A 20734-nucleotide genomic window follows, 5' to 3' on the forward strand; every position below is an offset into this window, starting at 1 on the left:
AGTTGCCTTTCCTCAAACTGTCCTCACCTTTTATCACTATTACAGATATGGATTGCTGACGTAGCTCTGTCCGGATTGATCTTCAACTTTAGTTGAATTGACAATTCTAACCACGAATTTGGTATCAAATTCTCAATACTTGGATTTCTGTCCTAATCACATTTATCTTTTTTTTTTTTTCCTTTTTGGCTTGTTTTATTGTTCTTTTTTTTTTCATTGATTTAAATTGTGCAATGTGGATGTAATAATCTTTTCATTCCGTTCCAAATCGAATATTTTGGGTTGATGTAGCTTAGATGGTGCGAATAAAGTTGAAGTAGGTATAAGTACATTACGCTAGCAAGTTAATTTACACATTAAGTTAAAGAAATCTAGTATCAATTGATTTAATAAACTTGAAGTGAAAAAAATATATATATATTGGATAGGAGTTTATTTGGATGATTTATTTGAGATGATTTATTTGAGATGATTACTGTAGCACTTTTTATGATATGATGTATGTATGATAAAAAAAGTGATTGAAATGATAAAAATGTGGTTGAAATTTGTGAAACAAATTATTTTATCTCAAATCATCTCAATTCAAACACACACATTAAGTAAAAATAGATTGCTATTTATCCTCCTATGGCTTGACATGTTACCACAGGGTACTGTAATGTCTCAAAATATCCACATAACTATTGTATTATTGTATGTAATTGGAAAAAGAATGGTAAAGTAAATTCACTATAGCAATTAACAGATGAACCTCAGAATTATAATTTTTATTTAAATTCCTTATTATTTTGCATATATCCATGTAATTGTTCTATCATTGTATACAAAATGGTTAACTCTCCACCACGATGTTAAGTATTTAACTAAAGACAATACTCATATTTCAACTAATAACATTACAAAAGTTGCTTTGTGTCAAATTTCACTTTACATAAAAATACAACGAGGTTATATGGATATTTTAAAAATAATAAGGATTATTTAATAATAAGCGTAACCACAAGAGGGTGCAAAGTAATTTACCCTATAACAATAATGAAAATCCCTAGTAATTTTAAAGCTCATAAGTAGATACAAATGTCTAAATTGTTACTCTTTGTCTCTGTCTTTGATGAAAACCTAGAATAGGTTAGTGTGCAGAAATAAGGGATGGATATACTTAAAATGTAGAAACAAGAGAAATGGAAAAAAAAAAAAAAAACAAGTATAGGAGAATTGAATTGTTGGTAAATTTTATAATTACAGCTTGGACTAACTCCATTTTGCATCCTTCAACTTGTATCACTTTTTTTTTTTGTATCCTAGACTTTAATTTTGGATATTTTATACCCTAAACTTTTAATTTTGGATATTTTGTACCATCTACTCTTAAGTTTGTCCCATTTAAATCCAATCAATAAATATGTTTGCAGAATTAATGAGATAAAAGATGGTGAAAATTAATGATAGCATAAGTTTTGTCCTAACTACTTATATTATTAGCAAAATTAATGAAAATATATTGTTTTATTTTTGCCACAATATCTAGGCAACTTTTGACTACTTCTGGCACATTGTCATTGATTTGTTAAGTCCTCTATGCCGTCAATTGCTAAAATTATTATTGATTATATTCAAATAAGATAAACTTGAAAGTTTAGGGTGTAAATTGTCCAAAATTGAGAGTTTAGAATGTAAAGTGTCGAAAATTAAAGTTTAGGGTGTAACAAGTTTGAGAGTGCAAAGTGGATTTAGTTCTTATAGCTTTGGTGTGTGTGTGTGTATATATATATATATACTTCCACATGGGGAAAAACATTGCATTATATTGATGTGTTACAAGGGAACTAAAACCGTCAATTTGGAAACGAAGAAATATCAACTACCAAGTCTTAATGCTATGAATGTTGACTAGCTCTGATGTTTGGATAGAGTCAACAGAGAAAATAGAAATGAGAGGCAAGATTAAACAGCCAGGTCCCAATCCCATAAAAGTAAGAGTTAGAAACAATACCTACCGATGTGAAATTCCAACTTTTGATGTAAATATACATTCAAAAGAATAGTGAAAGATGCATAACTGATTTTCTTTTTCTTTTTTTTTAAACATACAAGAGAACTTATTCTCGATTGCTTCTGATTCTCGAAAGCAAATTCAGAATCCAAAAGCACCATCTTGTTGTTTTCAATTTTTAATAGGTCTTAAAAGTAATTAACAATAGAAAAAATATATTGTTTAGAATTAAAAGCTATGATCAAGTCAAGCTTTCAAAATCATTTGAACAGGCCCTTTCCACAGTATTCATTGACTGAATTCTAACATAAATAACTACTAATGATTTCATATAGGAAAATTTTACTATAACCGCCATACACGAGTAATATGACAAATACCAATTAAAAGATGATTCATATTATAATTTTTTGAAGTCACGTGTTTATATGTATATGACATGAGTAAATCTTATATACACTGATAATATATATACTATAACCATTCGACCCATAACACATGTGTAAAAGTTAAAAATCAAATTTAAATTTTGTATAGTTGTCATTCGTTCAAAACTGACAGTGCATGCACTATTAGTATAGGAAAGATTAATCTATATGAAGTAAGAAAATTTTATATACACTGACAGTATATACATATCCTATTTTAAAAGTTACTTCTTGTAAATGAACTCTTTTTTTATTATTATATAATATAATCAGTTGTGAATACGATCGAGAAATGAATTGGATGGTAGGAACGGGAAAAAAGTGTAAGCGAGAAGTCCGACATGCACAGGTTCAGAATTCCGACTAATACTACGAATGTTGTACAAGATACAAAAACGTTGTTGTCTTTGTTGTTAAAAATCTAAAAACTTCCGAGATTACGAAGCTTAGCTTAGGAGCCAAATGACCCTACACTTCGATCCAATCCAATGTGAACCCACGACTAAACGTGCCATTCCCGTGTGCTCTTTGACGGCTAGGAAGAGGCAAAGCTGGCGGCTTTTCGTAATTAAAAATCAATCCGCGTTGATGATTAGTGGCGCTTGGCTCCTCCTGAGAAACAAGAAACCTAATTAATTAGCCAAGGCTAATAAAAATAATATAACTTGTGTCTGATGTTTATCTAGAAGATTTATCAAAAGTAAACAGCTTTGTAAAGTAGGTAGGCAGATCATTTTCTATTAATTATCTCGAGGGGCATACTCCAAATTCTCTTGACTGCGTACCAAGAAGAAAATGCAATTATATGATGAGTTTTTGGTGTGATAAGTTAAACAGGTTTTCACCTTATAGAGTGCGGCAGAAACGACATTTTGGTCAAATAAAAAAAAAAAGAGCAGGTATAATTCAAAAAACCAATAATTTATGGCTATTTGATTTTCCTTTTTTTTTTGTCATTTTTGGGATGGTGAAAAATGTTTTAGGTGTTCGTAGCTTTATAAACAGAATATTTGGCGAGCTACAATATTGTGTTTTGGAAGGATACATTAGTATACGAGCATGTGTGTTATCCTTTAACAAGGTAAAGTTTATCAAAGGTAGACTAACAATTTAATTATAGATTAATCTTCTCGTGATCAGGTGAAAATTCTTAAAATTCTCCTTACTGCTTGATTTTATCTTTTAGCGGTCAGACGAGAGTTTTTAGAGTTCTCCTTATTGCTAGGTTCAAGGTTTGGCTGAACCCTGAGTCGCCTGAATCTAGTAGCATGTCGAAGGTGTGGAGAGCGGTGGAAAACATATATATATATATATATGTGTGTGTGTGTCTATATATATTGTCTATATATATATATATATATATATATATATATATATATATATGTGTCTGGACACATATCTACTTAAGGTATTCACTATTGTTACGCAATTCATACACTGGGAGTTGGCTGTCGTTCGGGAGTGTTTGAACAGCGAAATTATCCCAAATAATATTTCGCTTGCACCATAAACACATTTTCCGATCCACCTTTTTATCTCACATACATCATATCACAAAAAGTGCTATAGTAATTATTCCAAATAATATCTCATATAAAACTCTACCCAAACAAATGGTTTTGCAAACCTGAACGTGAATGAATTGATACAATAAGTAATAAAGAAAAACCCAGTGGATGAAATAACAATGGTCCAAATAATTGATAGCTGGACCTCAAAGTCAATGGAAATTTTACTAATTTGATGAACAACTTGAACATTGTAAGTAGGTAATTGATATATAAGGAGAAGAGACAAAATTGCACTTTTCCTTAGTAATAATGACCACCCAATCGATAAACAACATTTCAACAAAATCGACAGGAACATTGAATTGCTTGCTGCTTATCTTCATACATGCATGAACTCAAAACATTAAGGTGGGCAAACTTCCATCCCAACCACCCCTGCCATTGAAAGCTTGAGTTTTTTAAGAAATCGATTATTTATTGGACGGCTTTTATTCATTAATTGGTATACACATTTGATCCGTAATGCAAAACACATTAATTGGCATACACATTTGATCGGTAATGCAGACCATAAATGAATGGACAAATAATTGAGATTCACAAATTAATGATACATAAATATGATTCTTAATAATATAATGCAACATGACAGAAGGGATCGCTCATTAAAATCAAAATTGTCATACTATTATAAAGTGTATGTTGCTTTTGTGGATCTACAAATATACTTAACTACGTGATTCTTTCACTGATTTAAGTATCGAAGTGATTTAGGGTTTTGATCCCGTTTCTTCATATATCTTTGTACAGGATTTGTGTGACAGATAAATCTTGAAGTATCGACCCTCATGATAAATTTTGATATTACTCTTTCCATATTGATGTTGCGACTTTATCTTAAAAAAAGTAAACAATAAGAAGTTATGCCTAATAAAAGCACTTCGGATTCTCATCTTCACAATGAAACTCCCTTATCAAATTTTACTCTACAAATCCGGATACGTGTCATGTAAGATTACTTAAATCAATTTCTACAATACGATTTATTACATGTGTTAAGATTTGAAAAATGAGACTTGATAACGGTGCTCTATACTAGGTTGAAGGTCGGAAGTGTAATAAAAGTAGTGTACAGTTAATTCAAGTACGTTTGAATACGTTAGTACAGCAACGTAGATGTGCTACTCCTACCGACTTCTTTGCGTAGCTGAATTTGCAGACAAACGCCAGAAGTCAACTTACTCAATTTCTGGTTCGAGAGGTAGAGAGTCAACCCAGATAAATCGGATTGTTTGACTTTATTCGCTTTAGAAGAAGGTAGAAGAGATAGAACCTCTCGTTGACCATTTTAATTCTGCTACTATCCATTACATATTTTCTCCCTTTCAACTTTCTGGTTCCTAATTCAAACTGTGGACAAAAAAATGTAGTACAATGTTTCTTCGTTTCTTTCCTATTCTTCGTTTTTTTTTATTTTGGGGTTTTTCTTGCCACAATGTGTTTTGACTTTCCTCCCCAAATTCAACAATACAAAAGTCCACACTTAAAAAACCAAAAAAAAAAAAGATGCAATAAAAAGATTCAAGTATTCAATAATTAAAAACAATAAATTTTGTTGGCCAAAATAAACTTACTGTCGTTCCCATTTTCTTTGCTTTGTTGAACATGTATTTTGCTCTGGCAAGCTAACTAGGAGGATCTCACCTAATGACATAATCAATTCAATATAGGCACTTAGCTAGGGCACTAATTAAGTTGACAACACTATTATATGCTAAACCACTATTATATAAACAGAACATGACAAGTGAGGTTTCTTATTCAAAAGATTAGTCAATAATCTCAATTCAAGAAACCATGTGAGGGGCAGTAATGCCCCGCATTTGATGGTTTTTCACCATCCAAAACAAGCAAAACTTCCGGTCAATAACTCATTGGGAGGTTCCGAATTTGGAACCTTTAATTTACACTAAAAAAAAAAATGGTCATTGAGAATTTTGTTTGGATGCTGGTAACCCTCCAAGGTGCCATGGCACCTCACTCTCTACACACATTTTTTTTAATGGAAAAATAATCATTTTATTGAGTACAGCATGAAAGTACACAATAGCAGAGAGCTGTGATACAAGTGCTGATTATACATAATACAATATTACAATCAACTGCTAAGTCCACAGATATAATGATGCTAATGACAGTAAGAAACATAATAATTAATGCAGGATTAGTCCTAAGGCAAACTTAGCAATAGTTGTTGCCTTGCCTTCTTTGATGTTTCAGTATTTAAAATGTTTAAGAAGATAAATTTATTATTTGGCAGAGTACTTAGGGCCTTAGGCGCAAAAGTGAGACCGTACAGCAAATAAAGCTATGGCCGAGAATTTTTTTCTTTCTATAGAATTGAAGAAAAGGAGCATGTTTTTATCATTTTGTCCTTTTAGAAACAGTCAATTCAGTTATAGGTATCTTTTCTTCGTAAATATTAATTCTTGAGGAACGTTTTATTTTTTTATTTTTTTTTAACTTGAAGAAAGTATTCGCTCCATTTAAATCTGCGCTGCAAAATTAGATGATTTTTCATGGATACCCTAAAAAAATACTTTAGGAATATGCCCTTATTCTTGGAAACTTTTATGAAATCCATCCCATGGCAATTTATTGGAGCATAATAGCATATAACATATTCCATGATAAATTTCAATTTGATCTTGTGCAATCTTTTTCACTCTCTCAACTTCCATAAAGATTGTTGTCGATTCAACAAGGATAATATGATACAGTATAGTTCAAAGATTGTTGTTAATTCAACAAGGACAATATGATACAGTATAGTTCAAGTTAACGTGTTGTAACTCAAATAGTAAGGTGTTTTCATCTTGTGTGTTGAAGTACTTGGGGCTTGTTTGGAACCTCAGGTTTTGTGCAAGTTTGTATGATACTAGTTTTTTAACAACTTTTGCTACAGGAATTTCAAAAAAACTTATTAAAGTTTTTAACCTACACGTTTAAAATATCTAATACACAAAAAATTTCCCTTCAACTTTTCTTCTTTTTCCTCCCTCACCCAACCCACCACGTCCTCCGTCGCCAGCCACCACCTCCACCACCGCTCCCGGTGCCGGTCACCTATTCTGGCACTGAAATTAGTGCCGGCTTTCCTCTTTTTTTTTTTTTCTCTCCCTCTCCCTTATCCCCTCTCCTCCTTTCCTCCCCTCCCCTCCCCTCCCCTCTTCCCCTCTCCCTCCCCCTCCTGCTAGCGCGACTAGATCGCAGCTAAGGGAGGGGGAGGGGAGGAGAGAGGGAGAGAAAAAGCTAAAAAAAATAATCCATGGCTTCCATTACTCTAGCGTCGGAGTGCAAGAGGGAGGGAGAAGAGGGAAAGAGAAAGAAAAAAAAAATTTCCCATGGCTGCTGGGAGACCAGATCTCAACTAGGGGGAGGGGGAGGAGAGTGGGGAGAGAAAAAGCAAAAGAAAAAATCCATGGTTGCAAGTTCTCATGGTTGCTGAGCGCAACGGGGATAGGGGAGGAGAGGGAGAGAGGGAGAGGGAGAGGGAGAAGAGGGGGAGAGAAAAAGGGAAAAAAAAAATTTCCCATGGCTGCTGGTTTTTGCCAGTTAGAGGCAGAGGTGCCGGGGGAGGGGGAAGGGAGAAGAAGAAGAGAGGAAAGAAAAGAGGAAAGAAAAGAAAAAAGTTTTTCATCCTAAAAATTTTTCTTACAACTTTTACAGTAATCTTCAGTAAAGTTTTAGACCCCAATTCGAGTCTTGTCTGTTTTCATCAGCTAGTGCGTTGATGGTATTGTCTCAACTTTTTGAACCTTAACTTTTTTGGTGTAGGAAAGAAAATGGGAAAACGATCAGTCTTATCCTTTACATTTCACAAAATTTTTTTTTTTCATCTTCACTTTTAAAACAAAGTGAATTCGTTCTTGACATTTAAAAACTACAGTTATTACATCTTTGAATTTAACTTTGAATTTGAATCTAATCACCGAACAACCCGATTACAAATTTCGGGAGTATAATTGGTAAATCACTTGATTAATTCAACTTGATATCCATGCGAAAATTAATGAACCCAAAAGGAAAAAGTAAAAAATTATAATATAAAAAAGAAGGATTAATCTTTCCTATATTGTCATTGTATATGCTGACGGATCTGGATATCTGCCACATCATTTCAATTTAAATTTAAATATCAAAATTATATGTATGGTATACATCTAGATTCACAAGTATATATACAAATGGTACATGAAAAAATTTATCTAAAAAAGAAATCCTACTATTTCAAGACACAGGAATAGCCTTTTCTGCTATAATTTTTTATTTTTTTGCTTATTTGGTTCAATAAATGTCATGTGAATGTGATGGAGTTAACTGAGTGATCCATCAATTCTATTCCCAAAATTTGTTACTGGATTACTGGATGATTTGATTCATATTAAAAGTTGGTTTCAGAGATATAATAACTTTAATTTTTAAATGTCATGGACAAATTTACTTGATTTTAAAAGCAAGGAATGAAAACAACATTTTTACAAAATGTGAAAGATGAAACAAGTCATTTTTTCAAAGAAAATCATATATAAATTTCATATTTTTTTCATAATCACAGTCTCCCTAAAGAGTTATAATGGGAATAATCTAGTATGGAATCTATTTCTCCCTCTTATTATTAGCGTTCCGGTGCTTATAATAACGAATCCCAATTGATGCAATAAAAAGGCTCTTAAATTTGTTTTGGTGATCTATTTAGGAAATAAAGAGCAATTACTAACTATTTAATGTTGTGTTGTATCTTTTTGAAGTTCCTAAAGTACTTTTTACCATTCAGATGTTGGAATCAGCAGACACAAATTCATGCAGGAAATCACGTGGTGGCCCAAGTTATCTAATGTTGAAGATCATTGAAATCGACTGCTTCATGTCAAGTATCTCATCTCTTAAGTTTTAACCACTAAAGAATCTCTCGCACAAGACCAAAAGAGAAAGAATCGAACGAGCAATCTGACTAATGAAATGCACTAATTAGAAATTAGAAAATCCTATACTAAGTAACAATGCAATTTAGTGATAGAAATAAATTAAAAGATGATTCATCTTCTTGATTTTAGAAATTTCATATTTGTGTCTATCGTTTAGGATTGTCGTGATTTTCAATTACTTTTTACAGGTAGACTCTTAAAAATTATAGCAATTAATTTTTTTCCCATAAGAATGGAAAAATGAAAAGAAAAAGTCCTTTTCCAGGAACATGAATTATTTGGAAGAATTTATGCTTTGTGATCAAATAAAGGAATATTTTGTGAACGATAAATTGGATTGTTCTCCTTATCTGACAAGCACTTTCCAGAGGAATAGTAGATAAGCACATTATGGGGTGTGCTTCCCAAGAAAAAGCTCTCAAAATGGGACCTTTTTGTTTTTTGTTTTTATATGTCTATAATCATGTAATAAATCTGTGTTCTATTCATGAGGTGTAACTTTTTTAAAAAGACAGACTCAATAAGCAGAATTTCCATTAGACTCACTTTGACTGAGGAGCTTAATTATAGGTCATAATAAACTCAATATTAGAATTTGAAAAGTAAGATTATCAATGCAGACCTGGTGATTTTTATTTGATTAATTTTCACAAAACCCCTCTAGATTTGAAATATGTAACTGATCAGCCACTAAAGTTTGACAAGCCGTGCATTCACTTGTAGTATTTGAAGCTTGATCTGTTTTTAGTCAGTTGTTCTTTTATTGAACAGCCAATTAAACTCACGATTAAAATTAGAGTAAATCTTATATATACTGACAGTGCATACAATATCACCATTGGATCCATGATACGTGTGCAAAAATTGAATTTCAATTTCAAATTTTGCATAATTGTCATTCATTCAACGCTTATAGTGTATACATTGTCAATGTAGGAAATATTAATCCTAAAATTAAAAGTCCAAAATCCTCATACTTTTATAGCTAAAATACTACGCTTGACTTGGAAGTAAGAAAGGATAAAAAGGGTCTAAATGCCACTTTTTCAAACTTGTAGTGGTTAACCTACATCTTTTTAAACTTTGAAGCATTTTAATGAAACTTGCTCTCTCTTTCTATTATATATATTCCTTTTTATTCTCTTGTCTTTTTGGCTACTTTAGGGTTGACCAATGCTTTTTTTTTTTTTTTCATCAATATTCCTTTTTGTGTGATGTAGAAGATAGCTGGAGCCTAGAGTGACGTTCTTTCTTGCAGCTAGTTATCTTCATGTAATTTGAGCAAAACCAAGTAAAATTTGACCCAACCAACTGCTCCAAGTAGTTGACTACCAAAAGAGATTTAAAATTCTACTTGGATGTAAGGGATCGAATTTCTTTACTTACATTTTAAAAATCTAGAACTCCCCTCCCCCCTCGGATTTCTCCATTGGTCCCGTTGGATTACCCCCTCCCCATAGTGTAGAGTAGGAGTAGGTCTATCATATATTTAAAAAAAAAAAGATAAAATTTGACCCACCCTTGGTTGATTTTCTTTCATGCTGAAGAATTGTAGTTAACTCTAGCCAAATCTCATATCGACCTATCTAATCAACTTCACTTTTAATTTTGACAACATTGCCTCCAACTAAAGCATAATTCCAATGAATATAGGTGGATGAAAAATTGAAAATGAGAGGAACTTAAGGTACCCTTTAATTGCGACCTCATTAAATTATGATGCAGCTAACTTCAAATCTGTTGACCCAAGAAACAAGGTGCCCTCGTGAGCTGTGACCCTTTCTTCTTGGAGTGGTCCAAAAACACCTTAAAGTATTCTTTCGAGAGAAATGACTATTATAAGTATATTTTTATATCTGTCAGCAGTAAAGAAAATGAAATGGTTGCTTCGTTTCTACTTCCTTGGATGCTTGATGCCCTTGATCAGGCTGGATTGCCATCCCCATCTTGTCATCTTCCAACTCTGACTCAGCCAAAAAAAACAAAAACTAAAGAAATATGGCTTTCTTGAGTCATAAAAAAAAATAGTGTAGTTTCTTGAGTCATAAAAAAAGAAAAAAAAAAGTGTAGTTTCATGTGAACAAGATTGCCAGTCTGTCTTCCATTGACCCACAAAAAAGGGCAATAGATACAGAGGAAGAATAACGTAAAAGAGAATTATTTAGTCCATCCTACTTCAAATCTTATTGAAAGGGCAATCATTCTTCTATTTTTTTTTCCGCTCTCGTTTACCCTCTTTTTTTGGTGGTCAAACATGTGAATTGGGATTTCGGGAGGTCAAACAAAGTTGTCTAAGTACATAATTGAACTCTAATTTTGGGATAATAACCCGTTATTTAAATATGATAAAGTCGTTGTTCACAAAATCAAATTAAAATCAAGATTTTCCTTTCTAACTTGTACATGTCTAAGTTAAGTTTGATTCTTGGGATAATTTCACAAATAATTTCATTTAACATCCCTGAATTTTGAAAATTATCACTTGCCTTTCGTACTTTTGATTTTTTTATAACACTATTATAAACTCATTTCAAAATATATAATTAAAAAACTCATTTTTGGATAGAGAAGATATCTTCGTTCCAAAGCGATATATTTCTCAATGTTTAAAGGTGGTATTAAGTGAATCTCATGAGAGTTTTTTGAAATTATCCCTTGATTCTTTGTCTCCATCCATTTTATTGGGCTATGGGATTGCAGAAAAAGCCACAGGAACTTTGGCGTGCGCGGCTAATGAAAATATTAGCTACCTTTTAATAAACATAATAACTAGCATTATTTATGGCAATACTTTAATGAGCCTGTACTGAATCAAATCAAAAGTTACTAAAAATGTCTGTTAAACTTGAGATAAACAAAAGGCTAAAACTTGCAAATCGAGGAACGCACGAGAGGTCTTGAGATTTTCCTATTGCCTCGAGGAGACAAGAATGAGATTCAAAGTTAACTTTAACTTTAACCTTAGACTTCAAAAAATATATATATTCAACAATAAGAATTGGTGTTCGTGTGGTGGGTCGCAAGGACACGTGAAGGCAACTTTTTTATCCACTGAATTGCATCCAAAACTCCAAAACCTGGCTGACAGTGTATATACTGTCAGTGTCAGTGGCAAAATTGGGATAATCTTCATGTACTTTGCGTTTTTTTTTTTTTTTTTTCAAACGAGCATCTAATGGACATTCATTAATATATTTAAATTCTATTCAGCCTACAATACATACACACAGTAATAATTATTATCTTTCCTTATAATTTATACACTTTTTCTAATTAATCTTACCTTTTTAAAAATATAATCCCTAATGTGAATAATCTTAACGAGTGTTCAATAGGCACCTCAGACAGTTTCATTTATTTTTATCAATAGACTAAGCAGTCTAATTATTTTCCAAATTAAGGGAAAGATGGAAATAGAACGAGATCTTACCATACCGGGCAAGGGCTTTTTTTTTTTTTTTTCCCCTCTTTTCTCTTTTCACAATTAGGAGCTATAGCTTAAATACTTTAAATGAAATCTTGAAAACCCATATAGCTTAGTGGTAACTCATATCTTGAAAGAACTTGTGTAGTGACTGATTTTCCGGGCAACCCATAAGTAAACATTTTGGTAGCAAGCTGCTTGTCTTGTTCATGTTCATGGAACAGCTCTGGCAAGTCGGATTCGATTGAGGCGTATCTTCCCAGAAGCCAACCGTTGTGCTATTGAAATGATGATGATTGCAACGAGCTAATTCTACTTTATTTATATTTTAATAATTACATGCATCATTCGCACCCAAAAAAATGAAGAAGGAAGTATTCGCACCAAAATTCAATTTTATTTTTTTTTTTTGGTCGGCACAGGGTGTCCGGATCAATCCTTACGGGGCCCGACTAATCCCTTGCGGCCCGGGCCCGGCGCTCCAACCCGACCCGAACACGGGCCAAAATTCAATTGATTCAGAGGAAAAAAAAAAAAGCAAAGTTGCAATCATGGCATCTACTAGTAGTAGGGATGACTGATTAACGAATTCCACTTTTTCGGAGTCTAAAGCAAAGTTGATTTCATGGCTTCGGTCAATGCGTAATTTTGCTACTGCACTTGGAAATGAAAAGGGGTACCAACAAAAATGCACAAACAGGAATGAGAGTGGGGTGCAGTGAACTTATTTCTATGCCAAAATTAGAAAATCGCGCATGTATCGTGTTGAAGCTAGAATATGCGCACGTTGAGGAGAATAATTTGTGGAAAGGCCGTGTTTCTGAATTCTGATGATATCTCTTGACCCCTCAATGCATTTAATTTTGGCATGATAAGGTTTGGGTTTTGGGGGCCCCACTTGATTCCAATTATTGGTTAGTGCCCTGCTACATCAGCCAACTAATAAACTCATTTCCTGTCTTCTTTCACCGGGGAGGAAGGGGGAGGAGGGGTTGCAGGGGATAGGCGGCAGAGGAGGGCGGCGGGTGAGTGAGGGACAGGTGGTGGGTTGTCTTTAAGAAAACACCGAATAACTCTAAAAACACCCTATCTCAAAATAAATAAAAAATATATATTTTTTTAAATTCGTTTGAATTAACTGTTTTTTAGAATGTTTTTGAAAAATTTTACTGTAGCATTGTATATGAAAAATTTTACTATAATTTTTTTTTAAAATATTTGATATACTGTATAGATAAAATATTTTTTGAATTATTATTTATTATTACAATATTATATTTGAAAAACTTATTTTTGAAAAAATAACCAATCCAAATGGAGCCATAATGGTAAAGTTTTGCACAAAAACACCCAAATAACGCTCAATCCAAACATACATCAACCCTCAGACGTAACTGCCCAAAGGCAAATTTTACCAAAAAAAGCATGGAGTGCTACTAGAAAAGGCAATATATAGGATGTAAAACTATTCAAAACTAATTGGCTTTATAAATCCAAAAAAAACATGCAAGTACAGTGTTTGAACCTAAACTCGCGCAAATTTCCACAAATGACAATACATTTGAGTCAAGTTATTTCAGCAGAGTCTTACAAGTAGATTTGCACTTGGAAAAGAGTTCTTCAGTAATATGCTTTCCGAGGATTGTTCTGCAAGAAGCAAAGCAGCAAAGTCACAAAGTAAAGTTTAACCCACAAAACAAGTTAAATTGTAGCAGCAAAGCAACATAACCGAAGAAATGTTGAGTCATACCAAAGGGTTTGGCCGGTAACGATAGCCGAGCATCATCCGCTTCTTGTACTGTTCGTAAATGTCATCCTCAGCTGTCACTTCTCCCGGATTCTGAGCACCAACGCCCAGGTTGTCCTTTTTCACACCACCTGCCATAATTGGATCAGCAATACCACTTCTGGAGCTCCCAAGGCCTTCGCCTGCAATTTCCAAAAGTGTCGACAATATCATGAATAGTACGTACGTACTTCTCTCAAGCACAATATTACATCAATCTCTAAAATCAGAATGGATTGCGCTCTGCAGCACCAAACGCACACTTGACAGGTACATCTACCAAAATAGGCCCATGTACAGAGGTCAAACCTCATTTAGAGGATTGACACGGGTATTCAAGATCCATAGTACTTGATCGCGGTTATACAATTTATCACCAAATATAAAAAGACATAATCTCACTAAAATAGATGAAGAAACCATAGATTGCTTTTCCAGAATTAATAAGTCCCGAAGGAAGATATCCATATGCATCCCGATCCAGGGAAAGAGAGAAATTGCGAAAGAGTGCAAGAACCCAGTGATTTTTTATCCATTTTAAAGTGCAAGACAAGGGAAGCTTAAATTAGAGAAGAAATGTAACTAAGCCTGATAGAAGAATTAGGGGGGAAGCAAAAACCAGACATAAGACTATGGCAGATAGGCTTGAAAAGGGTAAGCAAAGGCGGTACCTTCTTTCCAACCCATTTTTGACAGAAGTTTGTGGCCAATGTTATCTGCCTGAATTTTTGCCTTCTCTGCAGCCTCCTTTGCAGCTTTGCGCGCAGCAACATCATTACAACTGGTTAAGAACTTCTCAAGTTCCTCAGGAGGAATATAGTCACCCATGTGATGTCCTTTTTTACCAGAAGCTGAAAAAAAACCGCGTTCATGCAATATTTGCCATTCACATTTTATGCAGTTAATTGATATTAGCAATTAATAGGCATAGATGCGTACAAAGAATATAACTAAAAGGGAAGATCTAGTCCCAGATAAGAAGGTTGAGACTTATATTTTATTAGCATAAATTGTACATACCTTGGAGTGAAGCAGGGGGAGGCATCTCGTCCTTTGATGCTTTTGGTGGCCTAAATTTTTCTTCATGAGCTGCCTTCTTCATGTAATACTCCATCATGGCAATAGGGTCAGCAGCTGTTAGCGCGCTAGATTCCCCTACACGTCAAAACTTGAATTAACAATATAGACCAAGCTGCTGATAACTGGACATGAACACTACATACCACATGAGGTAATAGTAAAGTAGTATTTTACAGAATATCTAATCAAAAAATGAGAGTTGTCCAAGAACTCAAAAGCTCTCAAAAGATGTAAACCCAAAAAAATAGGTCAAATTCCAGCTATCTTTCACTCCAGATCCTACTATTTTTCTAAGAAGCAATGCCAGCAAGCTGCATCCTACTTATGAGGACATTTCATGGTTATATTAACTGTTCCCAAGTCATCAATTGATGCTACATCAGTTGTAAATTAAGTACAAATGCTCTTTCAATGTTGAACAGTCAATGATGCACAATAACAGCAGTAAACGCATGTTCATAAAATCATTCTCTAACCAACACAACTGCAAACCCAGTTTCTGGCAAAAAGATCCACAAAAGGATACTACTGCAGGAAAAATGAAATTCTCTATACTTTGGCTTTTATACGACAGCAAACAAGAACATCAACTTATAAAACTACATGCACTCAAAAGTCAAAACCAGAATTCTAAGAGCTAGTTTCACATTATCATCTACAGCAATGCAATCAAATTTAGTTTCTCTCTGTTCCCTATCTTTGTCAGAATTTAACAATGCACCTAGAAAAAGCAACAGTAAGCAGGAAGAAACTGAGAAAAAGAAAACTCTGGTATATACCTGATCTTCCAGTTGATGATTCTGGTACTGATGCACTAGAAGCTGTCATATTCTCTGCTGTTTCATATAAAGCTGAGGCAGGAATTTGGTAATTTGACTGTTGTTGATATGACCTTTGAGAACCACTTGTTGCAGTACTATTGGCACTAGCCATATTACCTGCTGAGTAAATGTTCAAATTCAATTCAATAACCAGTTATTTACCCTTCCCTTTTTGGTAATTAAACAATTCACCATTAACTAAAGAAATGCTAAACTTTTCATACACCAAAATCTCCATTTTCAAAAATGACATACACATCAAGCATATGTGAAAGTGCATGAATTAAAGGCAAGAAGGGGCAAAATCAATTGATCCTCACCATTTCAAGATAAGACAGATAATGCATACATCAAAAGCTCACAATCTACAAACAAACTAGGCAGACCAGAAAACAGAGAAGACAATTGACACCGCAAGAAAATATTCTAGCCAAACCCCATCAAGTGCAGAGCAATACAATAAACAAGTCACAGCTATTAAAGGCACAAGTTTTAGACGCAGTGATATCCTCATCAGAGCACCAACAGCACTACTTTAAAGCAATCCATCAACAACCTCCAGCTAGGAGCATGATGAAATAAACAACACCTCGGGGACTGAAATTAAGGCACTAACCACTTTGGGGCGTTTGGTTATCCATGGATTCTGACAGAGCTTTCTCCTCTTCACTAAGCCGATATTCATAGTACTTATAATCAGAACAACTTTGATCGAACAAAAACCTGCAAGAATGGCCAGGCCAAGATATATTAATTGCACCAGAAAATCCGATGAAACATGTGATAAGCACTTCATTCAGTTTTACCCCAAATCATTTCAGTAACTATTAACAATTCAACACAAATCATGCCATCACCACACACTGACAAAATTTCAATGTCCTTTCATTCTGTCACTTGAGGACAATATCTATCATACCAAAAAGAGTGTACCGCTAAAGTTCATTGCAACTACATTAAAACATGCCCCAGGCCATCTTTATAGGTAAGTAGGTAGGGAACCACTTGGACCGACTAATTGGGAATGTACTTTTGACCACCTGTTAAACTTGGGAAAAATAATTTACTAATACAGCACCCAAGAATTCAAGGAAACGTACACTTAAAAAGATTTTCAAAGTTTCCCTCTAATATTGATGTAGACCATCTTGACAAGCTAGAACTAATCAGCTTAAGAGTATGTATGTGCAGAAAACTGCACTTTTAGGAGCTATAAGAAGGGGATCTCTACAGTACCATTTGAGACCACACACTTATTTTGCTTGGAAAAGGGAATGTTAACAAGTATCTGCCCATATACAAATAGGAGTCAATCAGGCTCTCTCAAATCTCAATCCCCTCATTTCTGTTAGTTACAAAAATCATCGAGTTACTAAAGGTCTGGGAGATTAAAAACAAGTATAAATAAGAAAGAAAGAGTAATCATGGAAAAGAGTAGATAAGAAAAAAGGACCAAAAAAAGAAACACAAGTAAATAAATAAATAAATGAACAAAAGGACCAAACATACGCATAACCCACAAAATTTCTTATCCAGAGAACATTCTGCACTCTGAACAACTACCAGCAAATTGCAGAAGTAAAACACATACTTAAAGGGAGTGTCTCCAGGATTTTTTTGACGTGTAATATGTTCAAACTGCCTCCCATTCTTAGCCACAAAACTTGCTAGTTTGTCTGCAACTTTCTTCACTGTAGGATCACTTGGGGAAGGTGGTGCTGCATGCACTTAAAGAACTGGTTAATACCAAGAGCATGAACAAGTGAATGTAAATTACTCTTGTAGCAGGCTTGCCACATTTTCCAAATCTTTCATTGAACATCCCTTTCCGGCAATGTTGATATGGGATTATAGTATACACTGCATTCATCAGATAAGAATAATTCAAGAATGTTTTGTCCCTTTCATGACTACTTCATGCCTAGACAATTTTGAAAAGGTAGGGCAAGGGCGACAATCAAGCTAGCATTGTGCAATATGAGCATATTGTCTAAAAGCTGCCACAATGACTTATAGTATATCAGCCCAGCCCAGAGACAAAGAATTTGAAGTATCAGACTGGTACAGACATTACAACCCAGTCAAAGGGAAAAAGAGATCTGTAAAACTGCATGAGGAAGAAAAAACACTAGATAGGAACAAAGCAGAGGGCCTAGAATATTTAACACATGGATATTACTATGCAACAGGGGAGATAAGTAACCAAAGCGGCCAGCCTAGTGAAAAGAGCATCCAACAGTCAAAAACCTTAGCTGAGAATGATAAAATGTAACCAATTGTGCAAAATCAATATATATTTATGGTATAGAGTAACAAAATACTCTACAGGACACTAAACCAATCCATCAAGGAGCAGTTCCCTCAACATGTAAGTCTACCATGTTGAAATCCTAATATCAGGCAAAACAGCTGTCTTCACTAAGAATATTGATCCTTGTCAATGTCTGTGGATTTGAAATCTTATGCGTAGCAAGTCATGCCCAATATCAACAAGAAGGGCCAAAAAGGGAAGCATCATGCATCACAATTATCTATGCTTCTCTCTGCTAGAGCAAAGCACTTCAGTGCATTGCTAGTTAAATTTAGTGCAGAATCCTGCTATATTTTTAGCCCTGAATAAACCAGATGAAAAGAAAGGAATTACCAACATCAACTTGTCTGGATGATTGCTGAAAAGCGTCAGGCTCACCCAACTTCTGCCGCTTTACTGGTCCATCATCAGATGGATTTCCGGCTTCTGTTTTTTCTTCATCCTCATCTTCACCTAACTTAACAGGGGGTGCCACAAGTTTCGATTTTTGTTTCAAGCTGAACGCAAGCTTACCACTCGAAGCAGCTTGAGAAGTTTTACGAGAATCATTTGCCTTAATACTCATCATTGGTTTACCAATGACAAGCTTAGGTGTTGAAGTTCCTGATAGATTTGGGCCTGATTTAAGTTGCTCTACTGGCACAAGTTTCTCTTTTTCCTTCTGCTCCTTCTCCTGTTGAAGCTGCTTGAATCTCTCCATGAATGAACCATCATTAACAAACAGACTAGATTCTTTTCCCTTCTCCATTAGCAAAAAACCAGGTTTCTTTCCTGCTGTTTTACAAACTGCTTGACAAGCAAGCTTACAAGCTATTCAGCAAAAGAATAGATGGTTCATCTTTGTATAAATATTTATTTACTGCAGTCTCATGATCTCAATTTAAATGCTACCAAAATCAGCAGAACAAAGTGTTAAATGACACTATAGACCGTTTGGCAACCTTGTTAGTTCCAGCAAAATACCAGAGTAGTTAGAGATTCCAATATCATTCAAAGCCATATGGTTACATACTTTCAGTTGCTCAGTATAAGAGTATAATTCTTCTAACTATCAAAGCCACATAAATAAATTAGAATCTCCAAGGCAACATTTTCAACAATTAGAACCCCATTTTGTATCAAATTAATATCCGATACAAAAATTTTAAAACCAAATGCATACATACAAGTGTTGGATATAATTTTGGTAAAGACATGCAGGCATTTCAAGGACTACCATGGAAACATAAAAGTTAGCCTTGATACAATCTTGAAGAAGCCGTTAATTAGGCTGCGCTAGGTCCTGTTCATTTCCATCTCAAAAATTCCCATTGTCACCCAAAAACAAAAAATGAGAAACATGGGTAATAGGCATCTTTAAATCATCATACATACAACTGGCCTTTACTGTCCCCCAAAATTATCCAATCTTTCATCCACTGATTCAGCTCCAAACCGAAAAACAAATTCTCAAAAAAAAAAAAAAATCAAAAAGAAAAAGAAAAATCCAACATTTATATACCCTTATAATTTTATTTTTTTAAAGAAACAATTCATTGCTCAAATTGCCACATAATCCGCAAAGATTTCTACTTTTTCCCCACTTATTTGGCGAGATAAATAATCACAGCCCATCAAAATACAAATCAAAAGCTCCAATATTACCAAGACTATAACGAAAAACCAAAAAGGAATGCCAATTATTAAAAAACCAAACAGAGATCGATCAAGGAGCATTAAGGTTAACAATTTCAAACCCTAAAACTCTAATCAATTTCATCAAAGAAACTAATGAAAATCTCAAAAGGAAAAAACAAATTTAAGATACTTTCCGTCATAATCGTCAAAATTAACTACCTGATTAAGAAATTCGATTGTCAATCGGAACCCTAAATCGAAGCAGAAATATATAGATTTATTAACAGATATATATCTATATATATATGTACATATTCTTCGTACCTCAATTTTTTCTGAGGAGAAAAATGTCAGCCAGGTCTCTGTAGAACAACGGTGCCGGTGAATAGAACTCACGTGATTTCGATTGCGCGGCATGCTTATATAGGAACTGAATTTGCAAGCCCGGTCCTTGGAGTTTCTTTTATTTCTGTTTTCTACATATATATTGTTGATCTTTAGTTTTTACTGACATATTTTTAAAAAGAACTTTCACTTAAAATCTCAATAAAAAATTTACGATTTTGATATACTTGATTTATTTCAATCACGTTAGTTAGTGTTATGAAAGATTTTACTAACTTAAAGCCTTAAAACTTTTTCCCCCATTTTGTTTTAATCTTTCATAGATTTAAAGGGACAAATATTTGATAAGAACTTTGAAAACCAAAATAAATTATAAACTCCATCAATATTTTTTTTTTACCTATTTATGATATTGGAAAACTTTTTC

At 33.9% G+C, this 20734-nt stretch overlaps 1 protein-coding gene across 3 annotated transcripts; it reads right to left on the reverse strand.

Moving 5' to 3' along the window:
* Positions 1 to 13813: 13813 nt before the first annotated feature.
* LOC113732219 (SURP and G-patch domain-containing protein 1-like protein) lies at positions 13814 to 20418 on the reverse strand. Of its 3 annotated transcripts, none has more exons than XM_027257879.2 (9): positions 20287 to 20418; positions 18679 to 19131; positions 17626 to 17752; positions 16651 to 16757; positions 15993 to 16151; positions 15154 to 15288; positions 14805 to 14984; positions 14098 to 14276; positions 13814 to 13994 (listed from the first exon to the last, which is right to left on the reverse strand). In XM_027257879.2, exons 2-9 carry the CDS (start codon positions 19091 to 19093, stop codon positions 13968 to 13970), a joined length of 1329 nt encoding a protein of 442 aa, XP_027113680.1. In that variant the 5' UTR covers positions 19094 to 19131; positions 20287 to 20418; the 3' UTR covers positions 13814 to 13967. The 3 variants fall into 3 exon arrangements, with proteins under 3 accessions (XP_027113680.1, XP_027113678.1, XP_027113679.1); XM_027257877.2 differs by having other exon boundaries at positions 15993 to 16154; XM_027257878.2 differs by having other exon boundaries at positions 15993 to 16154; positions 18679 to 19155; positions 20287 to 20385.
* Between the last annotated feature and the right edge of the window lie 316 nt (positions 20419 to 20734).

This window comes from Coffea arabica, chromosome 2e (assembly GCF_036785885.1).
Source record: "Coffea arabica cultivar ET-39 chromosome 2e, Coffea Arabica ET-39 HiFi, whole genome shotgun sequence".
Taxonomy (NCBI): Eukaryota; Viridiplantae; Streptophyta; class Magnoliopsida; order Gentianales; family Rubiaceae; genus Coffea; species Coffea arabica.